General features: G+C 52.6%; 5 protein-coding genes across 5 annotated transcripts; 2 read left to right on the top strand and 3 right to left on the bottom strand.

Annotated features, from left to right (window-relative positions):
- The first annotated feature begins 237 nt into the window (after positions 1-237).
- CONPUDRAFT_144677 (uncharacterized protein) lies at positions 238-3,604 on the top strand. The gene is made up of 3 exons (XM_007771399.1): positions 238-1,108; positions 1,166-2,318; positions 2,460-3,604. The coding sequence occupies exons 1-3, from the start codon at positions 353-355 to the stop codon at positions 3,554-3,556; spliced, it is 3,006 nt and encodes a 1,001-aa protein (XP_007769589.1). The 5' UTR covers positions 238-352; the 3' UTR covers positions 3,557-3,604.
- A 735-nt stretch (positions 3,605-4,339) lies between these two features.
- Positions 4,340-6,641, top strand: CONPUDRAFT_144676 (MFS general substrate transporter; the record flags this gene model as incomplete). The annotated part of the gene is made up of 15 exons (XM_007771398.1): positions 4,340-4,423; positions 4,476-4,575; positions 4,639-4,852; positions 4,903-5,013; positions 5,072-5,200; positions 5,255-5,445; positions 5,499-5,536; positions 5,586-5,629; positions 5,681-5,755; positions 5,811-5,864; positions 5,922-6,063; positions 6,127-6,185; positions 6,243-6,289; positions 6,350-6,468; positions 6,525-6,641. 15 exons carry the CDS (start codon positions 4,340-4,342, stop codon positions 6,621-6,623), a joined length of 1,506 nt encoding a protein of 501 aa, XP_007769588.1. The 3' UTR covers positions 6,624-6,641.
- Positions 6,642-7,132: 491 nt separating this feature from the next.
- CONPUDRAFT_56866 (glutathione S-transferase C-terminal-like protein) lies at positions 7,133-8,041 on the bottom strand (the record flags this gene model as incomplete). Its single annotated transcript, XM_007770810.1, has 4 exons — positions 7,133-7,294; positions 7,366-7,476; positions 7,577-7,774; positions 7,871-8,041. The coding sequence occupies 4 exons, from the start codon at positions 8,039-8,041 to the stop codon at positions 7,133-7,135; spliced, it is 642 nt and encodes a 213-aa protein (XP_007769000.1).
- Positions 8,042-8,879: 838 nt separating this feature from the next.
- Positions 8,880-11,566, bottom strand: CONPUDRAFT_82808 (uncharacterized protein). The gene is made up of 12 exons (XM_007771397.1): positions 11,389-11,566; positions 11,186-11,338; positions 10,749-11,130; positions 10,585-10,693; positions 10,476-10,529; positions 10,241-10,421; positions 10,100-10,190; positions 9,733-10,044; positions 9,516-9,660; positions 9,257-9,423; positions 9,188-9,201; positions 8,880-9,131 (listed from the first exon to the last, which is right to left on the bottom strand). The coding sequence occupies exons 1-12, from the start codon at positions 11,520-11,522 to the stop codon at positions 9,077-9,079; spliced, it is 1,797 nt and encodes a 598-aa protein (XP_007769587.1). The 5' UTR covers positions 11,523-11,566; the 3' UTR covers positions 8,880-9,076.
- A 571-nt stretch (positions 11,567-12,137) lies between these two features.
- On the bottom strand, positions 12,138-15,252 carry CONPUDRAFT_125534 (phenylalanine ammonia-lyase). The gene is made up of 4 exons (XM_007771396.1): positions 15,109-15,252; positions 14,515-15,053; positions 14,005-14,318; positions 12,138-13,950 (listed from the first exon to the last, which is right to left on the bottom strand). The coding sequence occupies exons 1-4, from the start codon at positions 15,216-15,218 to the stop codon at positions 12,457-12,459; spliced, it is 2,457 nt and encodes an 818-aa protein (XP_007769586.1). The 5' UTR covers positions 15,219-15,252; the 3' UTR covers positions 12,138-12,456.
- Between the last annotated feature and the right edge of the window lie 896 nt (positions 15,253-16,148).

Genomic DNA, 16,148 nt, shown 5'->3' with positions numbered 1-16,148 from the left:
ACTTGCTTGGAAAGACAGACTTGGCATGTCCCTCATCCTGGATGCCCTCGAAGAAGGCGCGACCAACGGTAATCACCACATCGGTCCTTTCATCTCGTCACTCGCTCGTCTTCTCCGAAACAACTCCATTCCCATTCGTAACATCATCATCACCACCCGACCATGGCCTCAAATACGGTCGGTGATGCGTGGCGGCGACATATCTGACGTCGTCAGGCTTGTTAACTTTGATGACTACGACTCTTTCGAAGACGTCACCCGCTTTTTCCGACACGAGTTCGAGCAGATTTACGAGAACCACAGCCTTTCATTCTTCTTTCCCGAGCCGTGGCCTGCTGAAGATGCTCTGTTGATGCTGGCGGAGCGGGCCAACGGGCGCTTCATTTTTGCAGCGACTGTGATCAGGTTGATAGACCAGGACCAGCCTCAAGATCGTCTCCCGCTCGTGTGCGGCATGCTACGCGGCGATGTGTCACGTGTCTGGGGAGACATTGATCATCTTTACGCGTCTGCGATCAACGATATCGACGCCTCGGTTCGAACTGTTGGATTGCAATATCTCTCCCTCATCGTCAACCTCGCTGAGCCGCTGTCTTCGTCTAACTTGCGCTTCTTATTTGGAACCGACATCCATCCGTATTTGTTGCCCTTTTCAGCCTTCGTCTCTATCCCTCCCTCCAGTTCCTCCAACGTCGTTCAGATCTACCATACATCACTCCGAGACTTTTTACAGAAATGTGACCCGCAAAGTGGACATCAACAACTGGCCGACGCGGAGACTCATCAACGGTTGGTTACTTCTTGCTTTCGAATGATGGCGAGGGTGCTCAGACGTGATGTCTGCGGGCTCAAAGACCCGTCTCTGCTTCACGATGAGATTCCAGATTATACCCAGAAACGTGACGCTATTCCTCGCGCTCTCCTCTACACGTGCCGTCACTGGCTATATCATCTACAGCGCACGGGAGCACCTCCCGATAATGCTACTCAAGGACTTCTCCTCGACTTCCTAGAAAAACGAGTTGTCTTCGCGATAGAGGTTTATTCGATATTCGGCGAGTTAGCTGTGGGCGTTCGGCTGCTCAGGGCTGCGAGAAAGTTCGTTCGGGTAAGACAAGGATTATTCTTGGTCTTCATCATACACTAAGTACATGGAAAACTGCAGACCTGGCCCACGAGCGCTATCAAGGATACCGCATTGCCCCTGCTGTACGACTGCTGGCGGCTGACTCTAGACTTCTTCTATCCCATCAGCTTTTCTGCACTTCACGTATACGAATCGGCCTTACCCTGTAGTCCAGCGAGGTCAAAAATCCGCTCCGCTTACATGCACATTATCGACCGCCCAACCACGCTCGTGTTTGAACACGGGCTAGATGAAGAGTGGGACTGTGTCACGCGGATCATAGAGACGGAATTCTCTGATCTCCTCTTGTCGCCTGATGGGGCCCAACTTGTGACAAGAGCTCCCCTGGAGATACATGTGTGGGATACCGCTACTGGACAGCTCGTCACGTCACTTTCACAGAACATTCCTGTACCGTCGACGACACACAGCTTTGCTTATAACGGGTCTCATGTTGCCCTGTGCGGCGTACGCAGCTTTTACTTGTGGAACCTATCCACTGGTGGATGCGTTGAACTTTTCCCCGAGCCGTTACACTTGATCCACGGCAGAGTCCGCCATACATCCGGCTTTATGATAGGTGCTAGTGCAACAAGAGATGGGACCCCCGTGTACCATTCAGCACAACTGCTGGCCACAGGACCACTATGTTTCTCTTTTGACGGAAGCAGCATTGCATGTGTGGCTGCTAAACCACCTCAAGCTGAAAACGCGAATACAAAGCGGTGCTCTATCTATATCTACGACGTGAACACGGGAAAACTGAGATCCCAGATCCCCTTCGAATTCGAGGCGGTGCGGACATCGTTGGAGTTCGCTGCCGACAACAATCACCTGCTCGTTCACAATGTAGGATTCGTCGGAATCGTCGACGTTATGAATGGTCAGCTTCTAGGAAGCTTGGGGTGCTGCAATACCCAGAGCGGATGGAGGAGGACACTCTTTAGCCTCGACAACAGGCAGATCTTTCATCTAGCAGATCAGGGAAGAGCAGATATAGAGAAGTACTCCTTTGGCCAGACAACTCGTACAGTATCCTACCAGTTGGCGACTCAGAACTCTGCGACTCAACTTCACATCAGAGGTCCGCCGCCGACAGGATCACGATCTCTGATGCTTCAAAAAATCGAAGACACATCGCAGTCAGAACAATCCTTGTTGGGCGCAAACCCTCAGCCTATCGAATACGCAGGTACCGTTGTAGGGATAAAGTTGGGAGAACAAATAACCGCACTGTTCAGACACAATCGGACCCAATGGTCTCTCGATGAGTAGCGTTTTGGTGTTCTGCGGGGGGTTAACAAGATCTACATTGTCAACCTCGTTTACGCAGCGCATCAACAAGATCCAGGTTCTCGCTCAGTCTCTGCCAAACGTCCAGCCTCCGACCAATATCCAAACATAGATCTCCGATTCCGGGCCACAATGCCAGCGCTTGTGTCAGATCTGGGAGATTTGATGGCTTTGAAAACGGAGAGCAACACGTATGTTGTGATCCGCACCTCCGGCATGTATGAATCCTTCTGCTGTGAAGTTAACCTCGATGCATGCGGCATTGCTCTGCGTCACATCCTCCGATTTACGCCACAGTCAACGTATATTGCTATTGCAGATACTACTGCTGACGGCACTCGAATCCAGCTCTGGGATCCCTCTCGTAGGTCGGGCTACAGCATAGAAAGTGTGTTGTTACCATCCACCGCACCAGGTCTGCTAGATATGCGGTTCTGCAAAGAAGAAACGGCAGTGGCATTATCATTCCTGTCCGAAAGCCAATGGAAGATCGCAGTCTTCTCTCAGGAAGGGAGTAAGCTCGAGCATGTGACGCTATTCTCCCCCGGAGCTCTGACAGATGACCTAGCCGCACTCATTTCGATCACCTCCGTGACCCCCAATACTGTCCATTTGTGGCGCAGCAATGCAGACGGCACTCAGGTCAATCATCTTGAATGGAGGCGGGCAACGTCAACGGTGACTACAAGAGCAACTTTCCCGTACCCATGTGATACGGCAGGGAAACGTTTGTGGCTTGTCAAGGTCGCCCACTCCCCGAGCTTCAATCATGTACATTTTATGTCATTGGACGTCCACCATAGAGTGCTCACGACTACCTTCACCATGAAAACCCCTCTTCCAGACCATGAAAGGGATAACAACAGAGAAGACTCTTACAAGGTCAAATTACATGAGGACCAGGATTCCTTTTCGGACATGCTTTCATGGTCTGATTTGCGCATGGACACAGATGGTTGGCTTCGACAGAGGAGACGTAGGATATGCTGGCTTCCCGAACGGTACAGGCCAAAAGATCTTGAGAAGGCCGGGCTGAGGCTGGTAGTTGACGGTAGTAGAGTCACAATCCCGTGCACCAACGAGAGGAAGAGCGTTACTTTACGGTTTTGCAACACGGAAATCCATTATTTTGATTAGAGCTTATAGTTTGTAGTAGCACCAGCTGAACACAACGGGCAATGCGAAGCGGAATAACCACTGGGAAGCAGAATTCAATAAAGACTTGCCTCAATCTTGGCCGTAGCCAAACTGCTTTTTTTCTTCTATCCAGGTATAGTACTGTGCAGCGAATTCAAATTGAGAAGTTAATGTTTACCGATCCACATTAAGTACTTACGCTAAATTAACGTTATACATTCTCAAATACGTGATGGTTTATGAGTGATGTGCTTAAATTTTTATGTTCGTAACGACAGCTGCAGGTTTCTCGACGGTACACTAGCAGTTTCTTGATTCTCGATCGTCATGCTCGTTTGTTTAGCCTTGTTGAATCCTGAAGCCTTTGCCAAATAGCATCAAGCGATCCAAACACCGGCTCCTTCGGATCGAACTAGAGCCGCGCCAACAGCGACGGGAACAACAGCTCATTGGCTACGCGGTCACCTGCGGATAACCTGCTTCCTCACTCATTGCGACGGGCCGTGGGCACTGGGGGATCTTCAGGCCAGCTGAGTAACGCGACACCTTGCAGCACTATGTCCATGACGCGTTCATCCCCTCGATATCCACAAGCCGTCGACAGCGCTACCGAGGTAGTCTTCGGCCCGAATGTTTCGATTGTCAATATGTCATGGTTCATTCAACATGCTCAATGTTCGGAAGCGAAGAACAGCTAAGATCGACCCGTGGCGAACTTGAATATATTGAAGTCTCATCCTCTCGCTCAAACTCTCTTCACTTAAAGTACTTCCTCCTGCGACGATGGAATCTCCACCCCTCCATGCAAACGATCCATATGGAGAGGATTCACCGACAACGACATTGGGAGAGCAGGATATCATATATGTGAGCTTGAATACATGTTACACCACCATGTGATACTGAGCAGTTTTCACAGGTTGATTTCGACCAAGGCGACCCACGACACCCGACGTCATTCTCACTCACGAAGAAGTGGACGATTACGCTGACCGCATGCATCTTCACTATCCTAGCTTGTACGTCTCTCTGCACAATCGCCCTTGTGTACCCACCTTGACGTCAAACTGTGATACTACTAGGTGCGTCGTGTTCGTCCTTTGCCTTGGGCTACGCCTCCATGATCCGGGACCTGGGCTGCACGCAATTCGAGGCAACGCTCGGTCTCAGCCTCTACATCCTCGGCTTTGCCATCGTCCCGCTCTTCACGTCCGCGTTCAGCGAGGAATTTGGGAGGAGACCCTTGTACCTTGTATGCGCGCTCTTTTATACGCTCGCGCAAGTCATGACAGCTTTGTGAGTACAAATCCTTTTTCGGCATCATCTTCACCATTGAGACGTTCCAGGTCTACGAATACCGCGATGATGATAGTTTCGCGCCTGCTTGCTGGAACTTTCGGGTCGACGGGTGCTACGGTGGTGACCGGGACCATAGCTGATATCTGGGCGCCGAAGGAGTAAGTCTGTAAAACCCTCTTCGATTGTTCCAAGATCACAATCACGACACCTTCGTAGTCGTGGATTGCCCATGTCGCTATACTCTCTTTCAGCTGTCGCATCGTTTGGTCTTGGCCCCTTGGTCGCCGGCTGGATAGAAGCAAATCCTCACTTGGAGTGGCGATGGATCCAGTGGTTTCATGCTATGTATGTGCCTTCGTCATCTACCTTTGTCTTTACCATCCTTATAAGCGACCGCAGATTCAGCGGAGCCTACTTCCTTCTGGTCGTGGTATACATGCGTGAAACGCGCATTGCAATCATCACCGCTAGTATTGCTCGAAAGATGAGAAAAGAGACTGGAAGTGACCGATACCATTCACGCGCTGAGGATAGTGATACGGCGAAGGGCTTGAAAGCGATGCTCTGGGTGACTTTGACGAGGCCTATTTGTGAGCTTACCCTTTACCACTCAGACGGCCATCGACTGACGCCGCTCATTTAGTCTTGTTACTGACCGAGCCAACGGTACAGGTGCTTTCTGTAAGTGACCTCCTCGCGCCTGGTTAGGCACTGAGTTGAACGACGTTAGCTATGGATTGGCTTCACATGGGGCGTACTGTTCTGTCTCGTCGAGTGAGTCCAACGCCTTTTCGTGCTCATACCACGCTGACTCACTCCCCACAGATCCATATCCCCAGAATTACAGGCCGTGTACCATTTCGACATCGGAGAGACAGGAAGTGCCTACACGCCCCTTGTGTACGCAGTTGATTCGATTTGTCATTGACTGGTGGGGTGACTGTATGTTTCGCAGGCTAGGCAGCATCATCGGCTTCTTCGCTTCGAGATACCAGGAAACGTTGTACCAGTGCGATTCTCTGCTACAAATCCAGAACATTTCTGACGATACTGGTATGTTACACAGAAATAATGTAGCACGTAAGCACCAAGAGGCTCGTCTCTATCTCGCTATGGCGGCCGCGTTCCTCTTGCCAGTTGGCATGTTCATGTGGGCTTGGACGGCGAACCCGCACGTTCCGTGGATCATCCCACTGCTTGCCCTCACGGTACGTTTCGAAGCAATAGTCCTCCGAATACCAAGATAGTAAAGATTATACGTATTACGGCAGATCTTCATGATTGGAGCATACATTCTATACTTCGTGGTCTTCGTCTACCTCGCCGATTGGTACGTCATGTCTCTTTTGTACCTGGAAAACGCATAGCTTACGGTTTATGGCACTAGCTACGGCATGTACGCCTCGTCTGCCATGGCGGGCCAGAGCCTATTGCGTGCGTTATTTTCATCTTCGCCACGATCTCAGCGTTCTAGCGACTTCGTGTGTTACATAGGAAACATCCTCTCGACGACTTTCCCCCTCTTCACGAAGCAAATGTTCGCGAATCTCACGTACAGATGGGCGAACACGATGTTTGGTTGCATCGCGTGTCTGATGGTGCCTATTCCCTTTGTGAGTCCATGTCCCATCAATCTGCTACGTCGGCTGATAGGGATGTTTGACTTTAGCTCCTGTATATTTACGGCTCCGATCTTCGACGGAGGAGCGCTTTTTCGAGGACGACGCTGGAGACGGAAGAGAAGCAGACTAACTTGGCGAAGGTTTGAGCTCGACATGACGGGCAACCTATGGTACTGTATGCTCAATTTAATATACCGTATTTCACTTTAATAACCGCACCGATGTACCTGTCTTCCGTTTATTTGGGTTGGTTACGTTGAGTTTGAAGAGACGCCGGGTGAGTGAGTTGTCGATCAGTCAAGAGAAGAAGATCATCTTAGGAAAGTGGAAAGTTGTAAGAAGCCGACGTTCCGCCTAGAGCTGCGAACGTGTCTCACTGGCAAATCGTGGGAAATGTCACATTAGCGTCCCGGAATGACAACCAAGCGTCGTAAACTTGGGTTAATGTCTATCAGCGCTTGTCGATCCTTTCTTATCCAAACGGATGGTTATTTGTCCCGATCTACTAATTAAGGTAGGTGAAACCTGCTCAGGAACAAACACTTTGTTGTAATAACTGATCGTCGATAAGAGCTTGAATAATCCGGAATGGGCATTACAGACCTTGCCCTACGAACAATGTACTATTCTCGTACACGAAATAATAGCATATCCCTTACACACCCTTCTCAATAACTTCCAGCCAAGCTTTCCTGTTGGAGATATCTTTCCACCACCTAGCCACGCTGGGACGCGACTCGAAGAGCGCAACTTGACCACCCTGAATTAGGGCCAGTGCACCATACGCGAGGCGGAATATATCCGCGAGGGTGTATTCCTACATAAGGTCAATTGTTGTTAGTATCCTCATTTCAAAGCACAGCTGTGGGCGATCTCGGAAGGACTCACGTTGCCGCCGATATACTTCTGCTTGCCCAGTAGAACGTCGTACGCATCAAGCTTGACGTTGAGGGTCGCAAGGCAATCTGCCGCACGGGTTTGGGAGTCATATTGAACATTCTATAAAACGCATCAGCTTGCCAACTTACCGGTCATCGAAAGTGGAGAAAAATAAATGGAGGAGAATCTATGACTAGTGGGAGCAAGGAGGAAACTGAACGTACGGCTTGAAGACTTTCTCCGACGCATATCCTATGGCTGAGGGATAGAAATTGGACGACTCGATCGAGACGCCCTGCTCAAAAAGAGCCTCCTCCTTCGGACCAGTAGGAATCAACTTTGTGTTATCTCCAGCATATTTCTTTGCGAGGTAGCGCGAGATGGCGCGCGACTCGAACAGCTTAAAACCGTCCTCGTCCTATCGTTTGTGCGTACATATATAATTGGATAGTGTCCACAGACGACAGACAGTGAGAGATCAAGGGTTGGGAAAGCATGAATAGAGATTACGTACGATGTAGGGGATCTGGCTAAATGGATGTGCGGCAGTGAACTCAGCCGTTTTGTGCTCGCCGCCAGCCAAGTCGACGTTAACAAATTCGTACGGGACATTGAGCTCCTTGCACGTAGCCGCCACAGTGCGCGTGCGAGTGGAAATTGGCGAGCCGCAGAGTTTTAGAGCCATGTTGGTGTTCTTGTTAGAGGTATCAGAATATTTTGTGGTAGAACAAAGGAAGTGAGAATGAGAGGGTCGCTGGATACAGACGGACCAACGGATGCGCTGTTTATACCCTGTCCAAAGCAATGATAACGATGATATGGAGGAGTCTAGTATTTACCCGGTCGTGCATCTCCTTGATGCTGCCTTTGGCCAGATCAGCAATTACGAGTAGCCAAGAACTCGCAATTAACTCTGCAGAATGTATCGTCGCTGAATTCAGTTCTCTCGCGGTACGGGAATATGCACCATATGCACTCACATTCATCTCTGCAAGTTGGGGGCTTTCTTTCCCGTCATTTCCGAGAAATGACAAGAGGGTTCACGCGGTGCAGCTTACGGTGGCGATCATCAAGAGCAAACCATGGAGCAATTGTAGAGAAGAAAAAACACGGAGAAAGCGTCAGCTTTTGGAGAAACACGACTAGACGTGGGGAGTTTTGACCACGAACTCGACATTTTGACGTGGGCCGCTGTGTCCTATTTCCCGGTGGTCGGGAATTGGCTTGCTGCCCCTGGTGCCATCCTGCTGTACCCACCTTGAAACGAACTTGGGCTTCAGTTCATATGACGAAGGTTAGTCACCTTTCCCTCATTTCTCATTTCATCGAGTCAATGCGGGACACGACGTGGAATTGCGATGCTGAGATGATGATTGTGCAAAGTCCGGGTTGCACTATTGCACCCGAGCACTCCTCCCATTGCTATGGCTCAGTACGTAAGAAGTTACCGGATCCCAAGGCACGTGTATGCAGAGAAACGCAGCTATGAAATCAGCCAAGGCCACAGTGGACAGCGATAGGGTGCGTTTGCGAGTAAATGGCGACTGACATAAATTTACATATTCTTTCATGACTTCCCTCACAACTTTGTCATGCAGCTAATTATTACTGGCCATGGGGTTTCGAGGGCTCAGTATGTATCAAGCGGGACCCCTCCTGCTAACACTGATATGTGCAAAGATACAAGAAGAAACGCGAGGATGATTACCAACGATATTCGTCACTGCGATGGCCGCTCTTCTATGACATGGTCATATACCACCGAGGCTGGACTCCTAAGTATCAACAGTCAGCATGCAAACTACACGACACGATACTCGTGCTACGGTACCTCTGTTCAACTCCCTGTTGCCTCTGTGAGTCACTGTGGCCGAAGAGTTGGAAGAAAACAAATACTTACGTATTCAGTCCAACTGAGCTGGGAACGAAGCTCTTTAATTCCGAAGATGAGCACCAAGCTAAACTCCTGCCGGTAGAATTGCCGCCCGTTGATATCCTTTTGAAGGGTGATGGTCTTGGCGACCTGCGACGTGTCAGCATTCACAGTGCAAAGGTTCCAGTATTTCTCTGTAAGACCATCAGTTCAGAGCCAGGTTTTTGACCGAGCCATAGGTTTGGTAGATGCAAGTGAAAGAGGAAGTATACAGCAGGTTACTTACCGGGCTCAGAGTCGATCCAGCGTGGAGCGGGATCATCGCCTTTATAGCAGATGATTTCGATTGAGATCTTGTCGAAGGTCAACTTCGTTGTGCTCTCGGTAATGAACTCTTTACGGAACTCTTTGTCCCCCGAGACTTTCGTGTCCTATGAGTGGTTAGGTCAAACTTGCACTATCACGAGCACCAGTATCGTGGTCGTAAGGTAGGAAGCTCTCACCTTAACTAGGACTGGGCTGAACACGTTCGGGAGGACTGACCGCCCCGATGGCCTCGGTATGATCGTTTCTACACGTTTAATGTGCTCCGGGTCGCTTTTGTTGTATTCCACTGCAGACATCGTGCCGTACGTGAAGCACGCCGTACGAGTCGAGACACTGTGGTCGAGATAGAACGCGACCGCGCCGTCCGCGACGGCCTTGCCCGTGTGGCTATCCGGTCTGCAGAAATCGAGTCCGTGTGGTGTAAGGCTCTCTTTCAGGTTGAGGAATAGCCAATCGCTGGCTGCGAAGCTACCGATGAGGAATACGCTCTGTGAGTTTGTTCGGTCATCTTTCTCTGCGTGTAGAAGTCGAAAGGGAGCTTACATGGATCGGTTTGCGCGCGGCCTGGCGCTGGTGGTTGACAGCTCTGATTACGGCTTCGATTGATGGCTCGAACAGCTTCGCGACGTCAGTGCTGTGGACCTGCGTCAATTCATTGTCTGCAGTGCTGAAGTAAAACGTCACCCCGGGAGCTTCAGCTGCCCCGACCGGATGCCAAAATCTTGATCCTTGTCCCTGATCGTGCCGAACTTTATGTAGGCAGGCTCCGAGGGATTGCTGAACCGAAGTTTGGTCGTGCGATCAAAAATCTTGGTCATTTCTTTGACGTCAGATTCGTCGCCGAACTTCGACCCTTGTAGCTTTACTGCAGATAAATGTTAGAGGAGGTTGCGGCAAAAGAGGAACCGGGAAAGCAAACTTCGTAGGAATGATTCAGCACGGCGCGTGACAAAGATGGATCCTTGGAGGCGACCTGAAGGCTGAAGTGAGTGCCTGAGACACCTCCGACTCGAGGACGAAGGCGTTACAGTCTCCAGGGGTAATCTCCTCAAAGGAGGTGAGGTTGCTCGTCATGTAGTATGCATTCAGTTTGACTGTTCTTTCTCCCGCTTCAACGATAATGACCCCTTGGTTATCCTAGTACCCAGCGTGAGTTTTCTTCATATGAGTTCGTGCGCGGAGAGCCACTCACGTGAAATGCGCTGGTTGCGAGGTTCGAGTTGAGACAATAGTGTAAATTCGCTACTCCTTCAGTCACCAGCTGAATCCGACTCTGATCCTTCGGTCTATCACCCACCAACCCAGCGAGCACAGCCGCTTTTCGTATCTGCGCCTGCTGCGGACCCTCCCATCCGCTGGGATGGCTCAGCACGAAGTCGATTTTGTCTTCAAGCGAGGCCCACAGGTCTGGGCCGTTGGCGTGCGTCTGCTTGATGTAGTTCCTAGTGCACTCGAATAGATACCTCATGAAGTCGCCGAGGATCTCGATAGCTGTCTTGCCGAAAGGTAGCGGAGGGAGATCCGCGTCGGTGACTTGAGACAGTGTGTTTTTTGGGCGGAGATGGAGCATCCACCTTTGCCGTGGATCTGTGTCAGGGCGGGGCGTGTACAACGTGCTAAGGGACATACCATTCTGCCATCTGCCAGTCCTCGTCCTCTGCGTTCTCCAAGACGCTCTCTTGTAGGGCTTCAGCTCCTATCGCGCGAACCTTCCCTTCGTCGCCATAGTACAAGATTGAGGGAATCTTGGAGTCTCCCCTAACATAGTCCTGGGCTGGATAGCTGTAGTCGAAATGAGACGCGTGTCGCCAAACGAGGACCGTCTGACGTACCGATTGACTCCCTGTATGGCGGGCACCTCTCCAGGGCACAATACACAGTATGAAACGCCACTATGAGTGGTGCCGATGTCGAAAGCGATCGCGAGTTTTCGCTGCTGTCCTTGGTACGGCTGTCGTTGAGGCATATTGAGTGGGAATGGTTCAAGCGCTGGGCACGTGGCAGGCTGCCAGCCCAAGTGCTCGGGGTGCATTTATGGGCTCTCGCGGGCTGAATGACTCCTAGGCCGGCGCACATCCAATGGCAGGTCGATTGTTCGTTGTCGATACAAAGGCATGCCACCACAGCAGCGGACCCACAACCTCCTGGGGCAAGGCAGACACGAGACATGTAGTGGATCTCGGCGATGATCTAAATCGGAAGGTTGAGGTCCAGAAGCACCGGCTTCATCGTCTTAGGGATTCCTAGTGTCGCTGACGGTACCAGGAAATGAAAAACGGCAATAGAGCTGCGTCAAATCAGCGGTCCAAGCTCACGCGTCTTAGAGTGCGAGAATAATTCAGTACAAACTTAGTGGTGGGCGATCTTAATTCTTGGCCAGCTCGCAAACGATAACAAGGAGTACTCCTCCTGAGGCGCATAGTAGGTCATACACAGTCATCCTGAAAGAGATTTCCGGATCCCGGTTACTGTAATAACAGATAGGGCATGACATCGGAAAGAAACCATGAATGACTTAGGCTACAACGACAACGAAAAAAGAGGCCACGTAACTTGAAGTCATCGTTCTCAATTAGAGCGAAAAGCATAAGGATAAGAATGATACATTCGTTTTCACTGTTCTACAACAGGTCCAGGTTTATCGTGAGGAGTCAGAGAGTAATTAACGGCGTGCTCGTGGTCATAAATAAAACCGCGTGAATGTAAGTATGCAGATGGTATGAAAAGTGAACGATAGAAAAGCAAGAATCGGAAATCAGAAAATAAGAGCTCTATGTATATTGCTGAAAGATATAAACCACCGTCGTCCCCGTCCAGAACCCCCACAACCAAGCAGACGAATAACCCAAGTCCATCCAGCGCAGAAGAAGCTACACGCCCCACCAAGGGACCGCACCGCCTCATGCAGACGCAGCAGCAACAGCACCCTCAAACATCCCCGCAACAACCACATCCATCCGCCCGTCCCGAATCGCCTCGCACACGCGCGAAATGCTGTCCCCGTGCGTAGCCTCAACACCCTCGCCCTCCACATCAGCCCCCACAAGCCCGCCCGAGCGCATCCCGAACACGTCCCCGCGGATATTCGCCGAGCCGTGCATGCGCACGCCCAGATCCACGCGCACGAACTCGTACAGCGCACGCGTCGCCGGGGCGAGGTACACCGACGCGGGCGCGGGGCCGCGCGATGCGGACGCGATTGAGGCGGGTAGATCCGAGGTGGTGGTGGTGGTGCGTGGGAGGACGTCCACGGGGATGCCCATGTACGCGCACTTGAGCTCGCCCGAGAGGCGTGCGAGGCGCGCGGCGAGGCGCGAGCGGAGAGCGGGGAAAGATGCGGCGGCGACGATGAGGTCGGGCCTGGACGCACAAAACTCGACCCAGGGGAGGGCGCCTGCGCCCGCTGCCTTGGACATGCGAGCGGGGGTGTCCATCGTGCTGTTCTTGTCGAGGCAGTCTTGGATCTCGTACACGAGCAGCGCCGACAGCGCGTTGATGTCAGCCTCAGACACGGGCGAGGCGATGGCGGTGGAGAGCGTGAGGGCAACCTCGGACCGGATAACCCGGGCCGCGTGCTCCGAGAACTCGCGCTGGATGGCGCGGAGGTCGACTGCCTGGCACATGACAACGAGGTGCGATGCGAGAAGGAGCGAGAGCACATCGTACGCCTGGAGGGTATACCGTGCAGACACGAGAGCGAGCGAGTTGACGCTCTGGTTGTGCATCTCTGCACTGACACTGCCCACGCCAACATTCATCCCACCGAGCGAATGCAGCTCGCCGAGGTACGATGCAGCGTTGATATCAATGCCCTTGAAACCGTAATCCAAGCTCGGCTCGCCGCCAGCGAGGTTAGGCGGCAACCCGCGGTTCATCGTCGCGTTCACCGTCTCCGTGAGCTGCGCGAACGAGATCTTGCCGAGCAGCGCCAGCCCAAGACGCGCATGGTCCATCACCGTCGTCATATGCAGCGCCTGGAAGTTGCCGCCGTGGTGCACCGTCCCGGGCACCGGCTCGTCCTTGCCGCCGTCGGAAGTGGGCGAAGCAGGGCCGTGCGCCTCGATAAGCGGGTTGTCCGTCGTCGAGTTGATCTCAATGCGGACGGTCTCCCTGACCTTGGCGACGTCCTCGAGCATCGGCCCGAGCCACTGTGGTGCCGTGCGGAGCGCGTAGCGATCCTGGCGCAGCAGGCCAGCGTCATCGGCAATCTTGACTTCCTCCTCAACCGCGTGGGCGCCTTGTTCGGTTCCAGTCGCGAACGAGGAGCCCTGCAGGAGGGCGTGGAGGGTCGCTGCAGCGGTGATCTGACCAGGGTGGGGACGCGCTTGTGAGATGAATGGCACGAAGCTGTGGGCCGTGCCAGTGAGAGCTTCGGTCGCGAGTGCCGTAGTCGCCTGTTAAAGACATATTAGCAAGGCTAAGTGATGTGACAGCGGAAGGATACGCACAATGCTAAGCATGGCCAAGCTCTGGAGGCCCTGAGCGGCCTGAGCGGCCACAGAAGCAGAGAAAGCCGTGCCGTTAAGGATTCCAAGGTGCTCCTTCGAGGCGAGGGGAAGGGGCTCGATGCCATAGTGCTCTAGAGCCTTCCTGCTGGGAAGGATGGTTCGCCCTGAGCGCGTGACGCGCTTCTTGGGCGCAGACTTGGAACCATTCGCGAGTCCGTTGGACGAAGTTGACGTGATGCATGGTTGGGATGACCAGACACGGATGCCGGGGTTTCCGATAAGCGTGCCGGCGATGTACGAAAGGGACGAAAGATCTACATCACAAGAGGAACGTTAATAACCCGATCACAACCATATGAATAGCACGCGCAGCGCCTGCAAGAACGCAAGGAAGGAAGGTGGAGTGATACAAGCATCACCGACGATTTGCAATTCTGCACTAGGCACAGAACAGCCCTCGGTCTCGACCACGAGATGGCGCTGCACATAAACGGAAGAAGATGTGCTCACCTCCGCTGGCCGAAATACTTCCGCGAAGAGGGACGACAGGGGTGATGTTGTGAATCAGTAGCTGGCCCATCTTCTCGATGAGTGCCCACCGCACACCAGAGTGGCCACGGATGAGCGAGTTCATGCGGACGAGGACAGCACCCCGGACCCATGACTCGGGCATGGTGGTTCCGGATACGGGGTCGTTGAGCGGTAGGGGTTCATCTGATTCGTCGGCGTCCTCGCTCGAGGAGTCTTCCGAACAGGAATCACGCCAGTTGGGCAGGATGACACCACCGTGCTGGTGCTGGAGGAGGGCTGCACCGAGAGCGATAGCGTCGTCGGTACGTGTGTCGGCTGAGCCACCGAAGCCAGTAGTGACACCGTAGACGGAGACGTTGCGGTCAACCTTGGACTGGATGACTGCCCGGGAGGCCTCTACGCCTGAGCGTACAGAGGGATCGGCAGAGAGAGCGATGCGCGTCCGAGGACGGCGAGCGGCGTAGGCGAGGGCGGGGAGGGTGAGGGACTGGCCATTAAGCACAACGGGCTTGCCATTGCTGTAATGGTGATGTCAGTCTGACGAGGCAATGTAGATGGCGACTTGACACGTACGCATATAGTTGCGACTCGCGCACGTCCTGGATGTATGCGTCGACGACAGAGGGAGTAGAAGAGGTGGAGACCTCGGTGGCGATACGCTGTTGCTTGAGCGAGATGGTCATGGTGGATGAAGTAGAAGGTGAGGATGTAGAGGGCAGTACGGTCGAGACGAGGTGATATCTGTGTTGAGTGAAAAGAGGCGAGTGCTCTTTGGGTGTTGTTGTAGGCCATGGATTCGTGGTGGGTGCATATAAATACAGATACTGGGAGGCAATGATCCGTCCGGGCCTGGTATGACGGCAATCTGAACCTGCGACGAGTCTGTTGACATAATACTAGCAAAATGAAATGAAAATCCGTTGTCGCGTTCGATCACACCCATCCCTGCCCAGCACCGCTTTCTTGCATCCTGTCCGCCCATCCAAAACAGGCACAGCAGCCCCCGGTCACCCCATCTCAGATCCAGTCGTGTTATTATAGCCCTGTTGTCGGAGCAATCCACCCCTCGATAAGAATATCCTCCCGAAACCGCCCTTGGACATCTGGACAGCTGCACAGACCCAGCGCTATCTAATCGCTTCCAAAACAAGATCCGCCTCCAGAGTCCATGCAATGACAGCCAGCCTTCCCAGACCCATGCCCGCTTCCCACTCGCGACTACTGGCTGACCAGGCAACCGCAGACGTCAACCCCATATCGACGCTTCTTTCTCCCCATGTACATATGCAGAAAGAAAGTCCCAAAAGGCGTGATTTGACACGACCCACTGCGCTGCCCATTGCGCCCTTTCATTTCAATCTTGAGAACAAAACACAGAACAACCACCCCAGACTTCGGCTGGGAGAGTTCACACATGCGCACGTCGATATCTTGTTCACACCGTGAGCTCACCACTGACCGAGCCAGTGTCATCATCTGCGTATCTGCATCACAGACGGGGCGAGAACCGATAAGATATAGTTATGTAAAGGAACGCGTTAGATAGACGACGATACAATGTTCTACAGAAACTACATCATCCTGTGACGCGTCCTGCCACGTTTATCTCCGCG

The sequence above is a fragment of the Coniophora puteana genome (assembly GCF_000271625.1).
Source record: "Coniophora puteana RWD-64-598 SS2 unplaced genomic scaffold CONPUscaffold_7, whole genome shotgun sequence".
Classification (NCBI taxonomy): Eukaryota; Fungi; Basidiomycota; class Agaricomycetes; order Boletales; family Coniophoraceae; genus Coniophora; species Coniophora puteana.
Note: the sequence above shows the minus strand (reverse complement) of the source record. Positions and strands in the feature narration are given on the sequence as shown.